The sequence below is a fragment of the Aricia agestis genome, chromosome 7 (genome assembly GCF_905147365.1).
Source record: "Aricia agestis chromosome 7, ilAriAges1.1, whole genome shotgun sequence".
NCBI lineage: Eukaryota > Metazoa > Arthropoda > Insecta > Lepidoptera > Lycaenidae > Aricia > Aricia agestis.
In genome coordinates this window covers 10,334,470-10,348,608 of record NC_056412.1, presented here as the reverse complement: position 1 = coordinate 10,348,608, position 14,139 = coordinate 10,334,470, and the positions used below count along the sequence as shown (strand labels likewise).

Here is a 14,139-nt window from a genome sequence, read left to right as displayed (position 1 = left end):
TTATTTTTTTATTCCCGTTCATCCATCTCATAGAAAATACTTACGGTTCCGCTATGATAACCAATTATATGAGTTTACATGCCTTCCATTCGGATTGTGTTCGGCTCCTTTTGTTTTCACGAAGTTAATGAAACCCGTGCTGACCTACTTACGCAGTTTACAACATAAAATAGTATGTTTTTAGATGACATTTGGTGCACGGCCGACGACTATTATTCGTGTGTCGATACAACAACGGCAGTTACTCAGCTTTTGGAACAGCTAGGATTTATAATTAATGACGAAAAAAGTTGCTTTTTACCTACTAGAAAATGCAAATTTTTAGGTATAGAACTTAATTCAAGAAATATGTCATTGGAATTGCCAAAAGAAAAACGTAAAAAAATCTACGATTTGGTCTGTAATGTATCGCGTAAAAAGACAATAAAAATCCGCGAGTTTGCAAAATTTTTAGGTACTTTAACTGCAGCTTGTCCAGCCGTAGCTTACGGCTGGGTGTACACAAAGCGTTTTGAGAGGGAAAAATACTTAGCATTATTAAATAACTCGGATTATGACTCTCTAATGGAAATACGATCAAGGCTGTTACGTGACGATTTCTCATGGTGGGAAAAAGTTATAAATTATGTCGATAATCCTATTCGTTTAGGTAATTTATAATATGAAATATTTTCATACGCTTCTCCTTCGGGATGGGGAGCGTTTTGTAATGGGGAGACAGTGAATGGGTTTTGGTCAAAGGAAGAAGTAGAAAATCACATTAATTATTTAGAATTGCTAGCTGCCTTTATGGGCTTAAAATGTTTTTGTGATGGATCGAGAAAAATGGAAATTCTCTTAAGAATTGATAACACCACTGCCATATCATATATCAATTGAAGTGGTGGAGTTCAATTCCCTCATTTGAATGATATAACTCGTCAGATATGGCAGTGGTGCGAAGAAAGGGATATTTTTATTTTCGCCTCGTACATCCGATCATGTGATAATGTCGAAGCAGATAAAGCCTCCAGAATTTCAAATATTGACACAGAGTGGGAGTTACATGAATCTTGTTTTGATGATATAGTAAATAAGTTTGGTCATCCTGAGGTCGATCTTTTCGCATCCAGAATTAATAGGAAATGCATTAAATTTGTATCAAGGAAACGGGATCCAGAGGCTTACGAGATTGACGCGTTTACTTTAAATTGGAAAGAGCTTTTCTTTTACGCCTTTCCCCCCTTCTCGTTAATATTAATGTGCATTCGTAAAATTATTAACGATGAAGCTTCCGGCATATTAGTCGTACCTTACTGGCCAAGTCAACCGTGGTTCCCACTTTTTAAATCCTTAACGATAATACTTTATATTTTCATCCCAATAGAAATATGTTGCTTTCGCCTTCCAGAACGCCTCATCCTTTATGGCCCAGCCTTACCCTGGCGTGTGCGAAGTTATCCGGAAGGCGTACGAGAAACAATCAATAGATAAGGATACAATAGACATTATGATTCATTCACTATCCAAGAATACTTTACAACAGTATAATTCGGCTTATAAATTATGGTTCGGCTTTTGTATAGACAATAAATTAGATTTTTTTAGAGCACCTGTTCCAATGCTACTTAAGTTTTTATCATATCAATTTAAAAATGGTTCTAGTTTCGCTTCATTAAATTCTATCCGATCAGCATTATCATTGATCTTGGGAAAAGAAACTTGTACAAATAATTATGTCACAAGGTTTCTTAAAGGTGTTTTTAGAATCCGACCTAATTTCCCTAAATATCAAAATTCTTGGGACCCTAACACGGTGTTCGCTTATCTATCTAATCAATACCCTAATGAATCGTTAAACCTGGAATTGATTACTAAGAAACTGGTGACTCTGCTCGCATTGTCTACAGGACAACGCGTTCAGACGTTGTCGTTAATTAAGGTGTGTAATATTAATGTCAACTCTACTGACATAGATATTAATATAGATGAAATTATTAAAACTTCTGCTCCGAATAGATCAAATCCTAGATTAAAAATTCCATTTTTTCATGAAAAATCCTGTATTTGTCCAGCTAAAGCTCTATCTGTGTACCTGGATAAGACAAAAGAGCTGCGAAATGGCCCAGCTACTGATAAGCTCATTTTAACAACTAAAAAGCCTTTTCATAATGCCAGTTCCCAATCTATAAGTCGCTGGATAAAGAGTGTCCTCAAGGACAGTGGCATAGAGATTGGAGTTTATTCAGCGCACAGCACGCGACACGCCTCCACGTCGGCGGCGCGCCGCGCGGGAGTCTCCATCGACGTCATCAAGCGATGCGCTGGTTGGACCGGCTCATCACTTTGTTTTGCTAAGTTTTATAACTTACCTTTACCAGATTTAGCACAAGAAAGAGCTTTCGCTGAAGCTATTTTTAATGTAAATTCTGATTCATAGCATATCCAAACTAATTAAGTAGTATTATTATTTAGAAGTACAATACTTTATAAAATAAAATATTGTTATGATGTCTATAATGTTATATCATGTTAAATTCCGTAATTAATTAATTGAATTTAATTAATCTGGTATTTTATCATTCCACAATTACGCTCTGAACATCTACAGGTTTATTAAATCTCATAGGATGCAGCAACGAAGTATAATTTATGGTTGATTGAACTTACCTTAAGTGAACTTCAACCAAAATTATGCGAGTTGCTGCATCCGTAGAGATTTAAGATCCCACCCCACCCACTTCTCTTAGTTTGTTGCCCCTATTCTTTACATGCGGAATGATAAAATGTTATGATTTATCCTCTCTAAAAAGAATGACGGACGAACTAACACCGCCATCTAGGAAAGCAAGGCGGAATTACTATAAAACCAATTGATTGTCTTTTTTACAGTTTTAAATTAAATAAATATCTAAATGGCGTGTGATGATGCAGTACCACAAAATGCGGACTACAGGTTTATTAAATCTCTACGGATGCAGCAACTCGCATAATTTTGGTTGAAGTTCACTTAAGGTAAGTTCAATCAACCATAAATATAGTTCGAGTCTGTAAGGAAACGGAGGAGTGTTTTTTATATTTTTATTGGATTCGCAGTTCGCACCAAATGAATGTTTTATTTTTAAATAAACTGCTTCAATAGGTATTGAAAGCATCTAAACACTTGAAACTAATTAAAACTAGTAACTTATCCGACCTTCAATTACTCTACGTGGCGTACTTTTAATTTGGAATACAAAGTATTTCAATCGTGAAGCTCGGCTCAGGCTGTAATATATTCAAATTAATTAAATCCTCACTTAAATACTTTACAGTTTAAAAGCAAAATATAAAAAAAGTATTTCGTATTGACTTAAAAGATATCCAGGAGATTTATTTTTTGTAATAAGGGGATTTACAAATTCATGTCGATAAAATTGATGTAGTATTTTGTTACCGAAGTAAGGAACTTAACCCTCGGAAAGCCTGGTGGGTCTTACAGACCCGAGCTAGCGCTTGATCGTCTGTGGTTTATCCATTATTCAATTGTACAGTGTTTTCAGTAGCCTCGATAAGTTGACTACAGAATATTATTCTACACCGATGTCCTCAGCCCGCAGTATTAAATATCTATCATGATCCCAAGTATTTTTCACTTCGCAAACACCGAAAGACTATAATATTTAATAAATAATTGTCACTGTACCACTGAAAATCGAAAATGCTGCTACCTCGCCAAATATAATAATATCCATCAACCTGAATAATCTAAAATACCAGTAGTAACTTGGAAAACAACATGGTCTATGATTTCCTCCGTGGAAACCTGGGTATTTTTGGTCTTTTTCCTATTGTAGTGGTTTAACTTTCACATTGATTAGTTTTAGAAATTGCAAATTTTAATCTCAAATACGATTAACAAAAAAAAACATGTTCATAATGTCGGGTCTGACAGACCCATTAGGCACGTCAGTGTAATTTTCGCCACCAGGCTCCACAAGGGTTAAAAACGAAAAGAATGCGGGATTTTATCTGGTGGGTCAGGCGCGGCGCGGCGGGCGGCGGCCGTCCGCGTAATCCATTCATCTCGCCATCGCCTTTATACATTACTTACGGCTCAAGTATCCGATTATATAACACGCAAAATTTCAATTACAACTTGTAATTAGTTTTTCGAGAGTTTTTCTTCCGTTCGGGGGGAAGTGGGGGCGCGCGAGCGAGGGGGCGATATCCGCCGTCCCGCTCCCGCGTGCAGCTGCGACGCTTTGAGTAATGTCCATGCCACTTATTTGATTATTTTTATGCAATCTGCGCGGGAAAATGAAGGATTTATTTACTGCATACCCACCCGATGTTAATTAATTTTACGAACTCCGTGCTCGTAATAAATGTACTCTACTAGCCTTCTGAATATTGTATCGTCGTCACTTTCATATTAAGAAGTAACTGTCGCGTTTTAATTGCACATTTTAATTAAGGCGTATTGATACCGCTTTAATGTAAGTTTATTACCTACCAATTACCATATTCGACGTGAAATATCCCTACCATATAAAGAGTGAAGGCACTTTAATACGAAAACTTTTTGGCAATTCAAACCGTCACAACTCACACCTGAGTTTAATTTTTGACTACAGTATCTAGTTTTCTGCATCTATGGATTGTTTTATAGTTAAAACAATGTGTAAACCAAGGTGATCAAACTGATATTATTTATATTTTATATCAAAGGACATTTACTGCGTTCGGTAACAATTTTATGAATACTGGAATATAGGGCAAATCATATACGGCGGCAAATTACATATGAATCCAACAGTCATAAAAATTATACGAAATAGGAAAAGCATTCTCATAATGTATTATAATATCGAGTGAGGAATATATTGTCGGGCGACCCTTCTGGATTGGCAGGCAGCGCGGCCGCTAATGCACGGAAGCCGGGCCATACGAATTAATGGCAAGAATAATGGCGATCCCATTATGGATTGCCGCCAACATACTTTACTCATGAAAAGAACCGAAAGTTACATTTGCGATACTCTGAATACTGAGAGCCTGGACGCCGCCGCCCGCCCCCGCCCGCCCCCGGGTGGCACACAAAACTAGCGGAGCCGCCGTAATGGATTCCGTTAATAATTGATCACACAAAACACTCCACCCTCGATTCTATTAAAAGCTTTCTAGACTTTATAATAACCGCGTCGCAGGGTCCGAGCTCCGAGCCCTCATTAGAGTGAAACCCGGTAACGTTGAAACGAAACTGAAACAGATGAGGCTCCACGGATTTCGATATTCTTTTCGCGAATTCCCCGCGAAACTTTTGAATGGGAACTCTTTGAGATTGCTTTTAAGAAAATTAATCCACTAATAGCCGCAGTATCTGGAGGTGGTGTGGACTTGTGTATGAGGACCTGGGACTGAGGAGGTCCGAGAAAGGGGGAGAGGGGAAGCGGGGGAAGGAGGAGAGGGGAGGTGTCATCCCGGCACTCCCGGCCCGTCGGCGGCCGGAGTCGAGGCCGGAGCGCCACTAATTGGCAATTTGTTCGATCCTTAGATCTGACATAATGATGCGAGTTCGTTTATTTAAATGATTCGACGGAAAGTTTTCTTGTACCTCTATTATGTTAGTTTATAAAAAGCTCTTTATCGAAACTATTACGTAGTTATCAATAAACAACGTAGAAACTAATGATCGTCTTGTGTTACATTTACTAACAAGCAATTAGGTAGAGCAGGGAGGGGGGAAGGAGCAGGGAACCTTTTCTTATAGCTAATAGTTGTATTTTCAATTTTCTCAATGTAATAATAATTGCATTGTGTAGTAGCAGTAATTTTTATCTATATATTAATACGTGAGAGAAAAACTTTGTAACCCTTTTTACGCAAAATGGGGAAACGTAGGTGCATGAAATTTCGCACAGTTATAGTTTATATGGTGAAGGAGTGCATCGAGCTAATATTATTTTAAAATGATGCTTTTATCATATATATTTTTAACAAATAAAACGTTACACACACTACGACACTACTACTAGGAAAAATGACAGATTTTTGAGTGACAAACCTATACATACGAATTATACTCTTTTATTTATGGTTGAAGTCTGTTGACAATAAGTTGACAAATTGAAAATGGATTATTGTTTTTTTTTTATTTAATTTTAGATACTATTAGACAATGCTTAAACGGCCAGTCTGAGATCAGCTGAGTCCCAGAGACATGAATTGAAAAAAACTATGATGAAGTCAATATTTTTTACAAAATATAATAGGTAGTAGTCCTAATGTCGTTGCAAGTAAGGTCGAATTTTTACCATTGGGCGATCTCTAGTTCTATTAAAATCTGCAGAAACTTGTGGCAAGTACCAGTTAACTTCAACACACTGCGTGTAAAATATATTGCTACACGATCTCCTGTATCAAAAAATAATAAAATAATATTACTTTGCAATAATTTGAATTCAAAATGAATAGTATAAATCACGTCTATGATATTCGAACTTAATCAACCATTTTAAGTATATTCTAGTGGACTATGGACAATAGACCGTACTAAGTAATACGTTACAAAGTCAACGGTGACGGTTACAAGTAGTGGGTACAAAATCAATTTGCAGTGGCCGCCCCGTCAACAGCGAGTAATTAATATAACATTTTACCTAAGCCCTGCAGATTGTCCGTGGCGGGGAAAAATCACAAATTTAATTAAAAAAGTTAAAGTGGGTGCCACGAGCGTTCTCCAACTTGGCGGATTCTATTGTTTATACGAGGCAATTTTTAAACTTGCGTCGGCAGTGGTCATCAATCATTGTACATATTTTCCGGTCGAAAAGATTGTTTTCCCAGTAGGTTTATTTATTTCTGTACATACCGTTTCGCTAGATGTTACCCGAGACTGCGTTACACCGGTTTATTACGCAAAATCCGTAATAAACCGGTGCAACGCAGTTATTCAATGTTATTATTATGTTATTTCCCAGGTATCAAACATCTCTATTTTTAAATTTCATTAAAATCATTTCATTGATTTAAAGTTTAAACGTAAATATGTGATAGACAGACAATCAGTTAAACTCACGTTTCCATTTTAAATATTATCTGTCTGTCGATTATAATGAATAAATTATACTATATTTTATACTTATCTATCAAAAATTATTCATTCATTGAACTCAAAATTCAAATACTATTTTCAATAATTTTCAGATACTGAAAAATATCGCAACAACTCGTGACAGGAAGAAATATTCTTTTCACTGTTTTCAGTATGTAATGAAACAACATAATAAGGATAGATTGGCCGCATAAAACTAAAGCCAAGTAATTCCATCAACTCTATTTATAACTCTATCAAGAAACAATACGACTCTGAGAGTCGTGAGATCGAATCTAGCCGAGTTGTGTGAGATTTGTGAGAGATCTGTAGTAAAGTAGCGAGATAAGCACACGCGGCGCTAGCCGCTACACACATTTTTGTGAGATCATTAAAATTACATTACTGCTCTTATTTAAACAGCAAACAACTAAACGACGCTCGTTAATGTGGTGCGTCGCGGGGAATGTTATGGACATACCCCGCGCGCCGTAAAAACTTACTACCCACCTAATTACAACGAATAAACTGCACGTATTGCTTCTTTTAGAAATTGTATCCCAGCATTGTTCGAGTCGCTGGAATTAATATTTAGCGAGAGTTGCATTTTTATAACGTCTGGGGGGTTTTTTGCGGGCCTATTTAGCGGAATTATCTGTTTTTCAATCGTCTGGTGATTGACGTCCCATTTAAAATACTAATGCGCTGCCAGTTCCGTATATGGCAGCCGCGCGAGGGTTGAGGGTCTTTAATTAGTTATTTAGTTTGATACCATTAGCATAAGAATCTCGTGTGCTTGTTTGTAGAGCGATGTTTGTTTTTCATACTAAATGCTGTACGCGAATGCTTTAAGTATTATATTTTCATTTTTGAGAACCTTATACCCTCGCTTTTAAAAGTAATATTACTCTGTAGCAGGAGTACCATATAAATTATGGTAAAGTTTACTTAATACATATTATAGGTTTTCATAAAATACTTTTTTCCCATAAAACACAGTAATCAACATTCGTACTATAATATTTGTCAGTATATTTTGTAACATAAATATACTTACTTAATTTAAATCAAATCCAACGGAACATCCATACAATGATAAAACATCTCTTGTAAAGTTATTTTAAATGATTCAAAAGATTGAAAGAGCACTTATGCCAATTATCACGCGGCGCGGGAAGACGCGGGGGGGAACGCGGGGGGAGGAGAGGCGGCCTTAAGCCCGGACACATTTAAAATCTCAAATATTTAAAATAAACGCGAGAATATTGCTAATGGCTTCACGTAAATGATGTTTTGTGTGGAAGTCGTTAGTACTAAAATAACTAAGATGTCTGACAAGCGGCTTATCGTTATTTATCGTATTTGATGTCATACTGTATACGGATGTTCTGTACGCAACTAAATACTGTTGTTAACAGTTTCACTCTTTGATAATTTTAACGGTTCCTTAACAACACTTTAACAAGTGTTAATAGCCATATATTACGGGTGTTGTTTCGTTAGATTTACTTAAGTGATTACCTCTAATAAAATTTATTATTCTGTCTACAAAAACACGAGCTTTTACTTGTGATGACTCTATTTGCATAATGCCTTTATAAAGTATACAACAACTACTTCACTTTAGGATATTACGCCCTAAATGTAGAGCTTTTCAAATGTACAGAATAAAAGCCAGCGCACATTACAGTAATGGCACTTTGTTTCGGTGTGTTGGACGTTTTCAATCATAATTAATATCTAAGTAACGTTAATCTTTAAATCTATTCATGTACTCTACCAGTTGCCATATAAAAATATTTTATTGAGCAATACAATTTTTTAAATTATTCTAATGTGAGTTGTTACTCGCATTTATATGGTAAAAATAGGTTTTAAATAAAAGTCGTATATAATTATTAAATAAATATATTTATTTACATAATAACCATAAAATGAAATATTGTTTCGTCGATGTTTTCGAGGTTAGTCTATATTACAATGTTTAAGGTGATTTCTATCAGAAGTTTTACACAGATGTAAAATGTACACATTAGAATGGATTTTGAGAAAATGCTTGTGAAACTTGCAATTTATTTTTAACAAAGCGAAAAACAGCTCGAGATGGAAAATTATGACAGCCATTAGCATCGCAAAAATATAATTTACAAATCTTAGTTACAATTATTTCTTATGTACAATTACTTAATAATAACTATTACATCAACCATTGCACCGCTTCAGAGTACCTAACGCATAATATTACACAATAATAATATAAACTCAAACAAAATGAAAACTTATCAGATGTAAATGAAATCGTCTTTGGTACAAACATAACATATCGTACTTAACCGAATCGTAGTGCATAAAAGAATACATAAGTTCATACCTTGTATGATAACAATATTCTATACCCGAGTATACAAATTTTAACAATGAGATCGATTTTATCAATAGATATTATATTACACGGACCTGACTCGTTGTATGAAATTTATTATACATTTTTAAAATATAAAATATACATATAAGACTCATAAATATCCCAAATATGTACTCGGAGTGGTTTAGTTTGCTAAGCGCGAAATATTATAGTCAATGATAAAAATTTCAAACAAAAAATATCGATCAACAAAACATTACTCACATTTTTGTCACCGACTACGCGATAGAGTAAGCGAGATTTCACGTCTTACCGACGAGACTTTATCTTAACAAGTAGACTCAAATCGTATACATAATGGGAATATCGTGTTCTGAGGGCGCTATCGCGTCCCGTCCGGACATTTTGTAAAGTGCCGCAACCGCGGCCCGTCGCTAATGTGCGCTGCGGCGCTCGACGGTGCAGACGCGTCGATGTATACCACTTAGGTATCCGTTTGCATAAATATTCTCAACAATAATGTCTAATTTAAATTGCACTATCCACTTAAGTCGTGTTGAAATATTTTACATGAACGAAAGCGGCGTGATTCAGTACTTCGGTGAGATGATGAAAATAATACGCTCTAACAAGATTATCGCTTAGTAAGAATCTCCCCCTCCCTCGGAAATCCGAGCCGAACGGGGTCCAATATACTTCTCCGCCAACGCTCAGTGAGGCTTCACCTAAAACAAATTTCATACGTGAATGGATTGTAAACATAGCTCATTGATAAGATACACACAAAGTTAAGGAACCAATTTCACTTTTCCGGCTGGCAGAAATATGTTTTCTACTCGAATTTTCTACTCTAGTGCCGGCTTTCGCCTGAGCTTTAGACAAGTTTGAAATGCAATGTTCGGAAGCAACTGCATCCTATTGATCTGGATCAGACTATTGAAGCGATCTGCAGTTTTTATCGATGAACATTTCTTTTTTAAATTTTTTCAACCTTTTACAAAACACACCAAATCTAGACAGTCGGTAGCATGTCCAGCCAAGTTCAAGTAACATAACTAGCGAGCACATTTTGAGTACCAAGTATCAAGATTCAAGAGTACCAAGTAGCCTCACATACCGAGGCGATCAGTCGGCGCGGCGTCGGCAGTCATCGCGCGGCGTCGCACACGTCGGGGTCGGGCGGACTGCCGTAGCCGGAGGACGCGTCGTCGGCGCCCGCGCACCCGCCCGCGTCCTTCTCCAGCGGGGGACCGGCCACGCACGCACCCACGTAACCGCCGCTAGGGGACTGGAAACACGTGGAAATTAGACTCTGTGTAGACGATTGACACATTTTGTAAGAAGATTAGACTGTGGATCAAAAGGGCAGTTTCAGCACATATTTTATTGTGTTGAAAGAAAATTACCGAGGCAAATAAGATAAAACTTATGGTATTTATATATAAAGAGCAAGAATCAGAGGTAATAGACAATTGATAAAAGTCGGATAGAACGTTAAACAAAACTAACCTGAGTCAGTCAACAATCTAAAGCACTACTTGCCGGACGGTCAGTTTCTTACAGACACAATAAACGTGCACGCAGTCGCAAACAAAAGCTAGCTAGTATATAAAAGATTTTGTTACAATTTCTTACATTGACTCCTAAGTAATGAAAGAATAGGGCTACAATAAAAGCTCTCCCTTGCTCCTTTGATAACATAATGGGGAAAACGTCGTAATTGCCCGGCAAAGTGGAGTTAAAAGATTAATGATCATGCACTCTACTTATATTGATAGCGGAGTGCTTCATCTAATGTACTCATTTCTGGAGCGAAATAATCACGCGGATGGACCAGCATTTGGTAAAATTTGTGGCTTTATTAACTAGAAATATTAAAATATTTTGTAAAAAATTTAGATAATAATTTATATCCTATCAACTTTCAACCGGATGGAGCAAACGTTTTTATATTTTTACTGAAACATCATCAAATTAAAAAGTTGGTAAATATAGTTTTAGAATTGATAGAGTAATTGAATAAAAACGTTTTTGATCAATCTCCCGACTAGAGTACAAGGTCTTGGGGTGCGCAATCAAAAAGTCGATTAGAAGTGTCGCGCGGCTGAATGGCTTCCTCCACTCGCGCTCATAAAATGAAATAGATTCCCCCACATTCGCATTCCGACAAGCGTTCGTTCGAGAAAGATTAATGATCACAAAAGAAACATAATAAACTCGAGATAGAATCTTCCACTAACAGTGTCCTTGCGAGAGTCACTCGCTCCGCTGCCTACTTTTTCGCGTACCTTTTATCTACATCGGCCCCTAGAACTCCTTTGTATTACGTACTTCCATAAACAGGAGAATTATGGCGCTCGAAACTCAAACGGCGAACGTAACAAGCGAGCCCGTAATAAATCGGTAAATACACAATTCGTGGCGTGAATATACGGTTATTTACGTTTTTATTGTGATGCGGGGCTATTAGATTTCAGTAAAAAAGTGTCGGATCGATGTCGGCCATGGTCTCCCACGGTATCGTCCGACCACGTCGCAGCGAGCCTCTAATTGATCGAACGTGGCGTGTGGTCTGCCCGCCACGTGGTGAGAACTCGCAATATGATACCTACTCCATACACCGACACCCGCGATAAAGTATTCACGTCGTTGTTAATACGGGTTTCGTGTATTTCATTACACACTCAATTATTCAATTCCTCGAAGTGTTTGTGTGTGAAATTAAAATTGTTATTAATAGCCTCTATGCAAAATTGGACGGACCGTTTACGGTATACCCTGCATTAATAATTTCATCAAACTTTTATGCGAAATTACTAGCAATTTTAAATTCCACAACGAAATTCAATAACGTCGAGTACTGTAACTATCGCATGGTGCAACATCGCATGACGCCCGGTATACTCGGAGCCGCTAGCCGTAACTATCTGTCCTAAGTCATAACTCTAAAGGAGTGAGCACACTGAGACGGGCCGCAGCGTGCCGGGGGCCGGGGCTCATCGCAAAAATCCGCCTCCATACAATTTGTATGGAAGCGGAAATCCGCTGCGCCCCGACACAGTGTGCGATACGCGCATCCGCTTCCATACAAATTGTATGGAGGCGGATTTTTGCGATGAGCCCCGGCACGCTGAGTCCCGGCACGGCCCGTCTCAGTGTGCTCAATCCTATAACAGGTATATTAATAATCACCTGCAACCCGCTGACTTGTCTCCTGATGTGCGCCAGGCCGCTGGGGTTGGCCGCCATGCTGGCAAAAACCAGCCTCTCCTCGTAGTCGTACTCGCACAGTATTTTGTTATCGCACAAGTAGAATCTGTCGCCCACGCAGAACCTGCACAGGAGATACCGTGTTACTCGTTTGCCAATCGTTAATGTAAATTGCGCGATAAGAAGCGGCCAGTCGAAGAAATCGCATGACTGAGTGGAGATACTGCGAGATTAATATTAAAATGATTTAATTCTTCATTAAATAGACAAGCTGGCTTTGCTTGAGTGGAAAATTTATGGAATAATTAATGGCTTACTTTGTCTACAAGCTATGTAAGATATCCTAGAAATAATAGAAGGATAATATTCTAATTGTATAATTTACGTATGCACTAATTTCCGAAAGGGCGAAAACTTGTATTCTGATTTGTGGCCGTGATTTTAATAAAGAAATAAATCAAAATTTCAATACTTAGGACGTTTTTACTGAAACAGTTAAAATGTAACCTGTGATTGCACTGCTGGCAGGCGAAACACTCCAAGTGGTAGACGAAGCTCTTCGCCCGCATCACCATTTCGAAGGCGGGAATGACTTTGTTGCACGCCACGCAGTTGCCCGTGGCCCCGAATAACCTGGTGACAATGTTTTAAATAAAAATACATCCTATTCACGTAAACGTCTAAATAGAATATACCGGGAATGTTGAGATTGTTCTGAATCTGAAACTTTCATAACAATAAAAACGTAACTCAACTTTTTCATTCTCTCTGATTTGTTCAACAGAAACAAATCTGTTTCAATTAATAACAACATCGCGTCGATTAAAACATCATTAATAGAGGCTTTTCTAAAATTAACATCTATCTACAAAGGCCAGCACCCACCTAAGGTAGTCTCTCTTACAAAGCATCAAGTCAGCTTTGTAGTACAGTTTGGAGCCGACTTCTCCGAGCCGGCAGTCGCAGCAACCGCACTTGAGGCAGTCCTCGTGCCAGAATCTCTCCATGGCTTTGAGGAGGAACCTCTCTGTGATGACCTTGCCGCATTGCGCGCAGAGCCTTGCCCCAGGGTTGCTGGTTACGGTGCTGCTTAGCGCGTATTTGTTGTCCTCCTGCTGATCTGTTGACAAAGATTTCTATGAAGTTTGATTTATTGATAGAGCGCTACAAGACTCTTTCGAATAGCATTGAGATTTTCAGTTCAGTAACATTCATATTATAACATTATAATATATAACATTATTCAGTACAAACTAAAGAAGCAGTACTTATATTAAGAGGATACACCAGGGGCTAGAGAAATGAAAAAAAAGTACGTGAAATATCTATAGCTGTCTCTCTTACCTATACCGCAGAACGAGATAGAGACAACTGCAGAAAATCCAGAAAATCAACGATTCGTTGTCCCCCGATTCCTTCTCCAAAACTTAACCGATTTAAGTACTTTTTTCATTAAAGATTAAAAAAAGGCTTGAGCTGTGTTCCTATGTTTTGCTTTTTTTGTATAATC

At 37.6% G+C, this 14,139-nt stretch overlaps 1 protein-coding gene across 1 annotated transcript in view; it reads right to left on the bottom strand.

Annotated features, from left to right (window-relative positions):
• Positions 1–8,973: 8,973 nt before the first annotated feature.
• Positions 8,974–14,139, bottom strand: part of LOC121728677 (LIM domain only protein 3-like) — a 53,358-nt gene continuing 48,192 nt past the window's right edge. The window contains exons 3-7 of the mRNA XM_042116902.1: positions 13,515–13,749; positions 13,137–13,262; positions 12,612–12,753; positions 10,537–10,707; positions 8,974–10,144 (exon numbers count right to left, since the gene is read on the bottom strand). Of these exons, the coding sequence (XP_041972836.1) occupies positions 10,567–10,707; positions 12,612–12,753; positions 13,137–13,262; positions 13,515–13,749 (644 nt within the window). The 3' untranslated portion in view covers positions 8,974–10,144; positions 10,537–10,566. The remainder of the gene's footprint in view (positions 10,145–10,536; positions 10,708–12,611; positions 12,754–13,136; positions 13,263–13,514; positions 13,750–14,139) is intronic.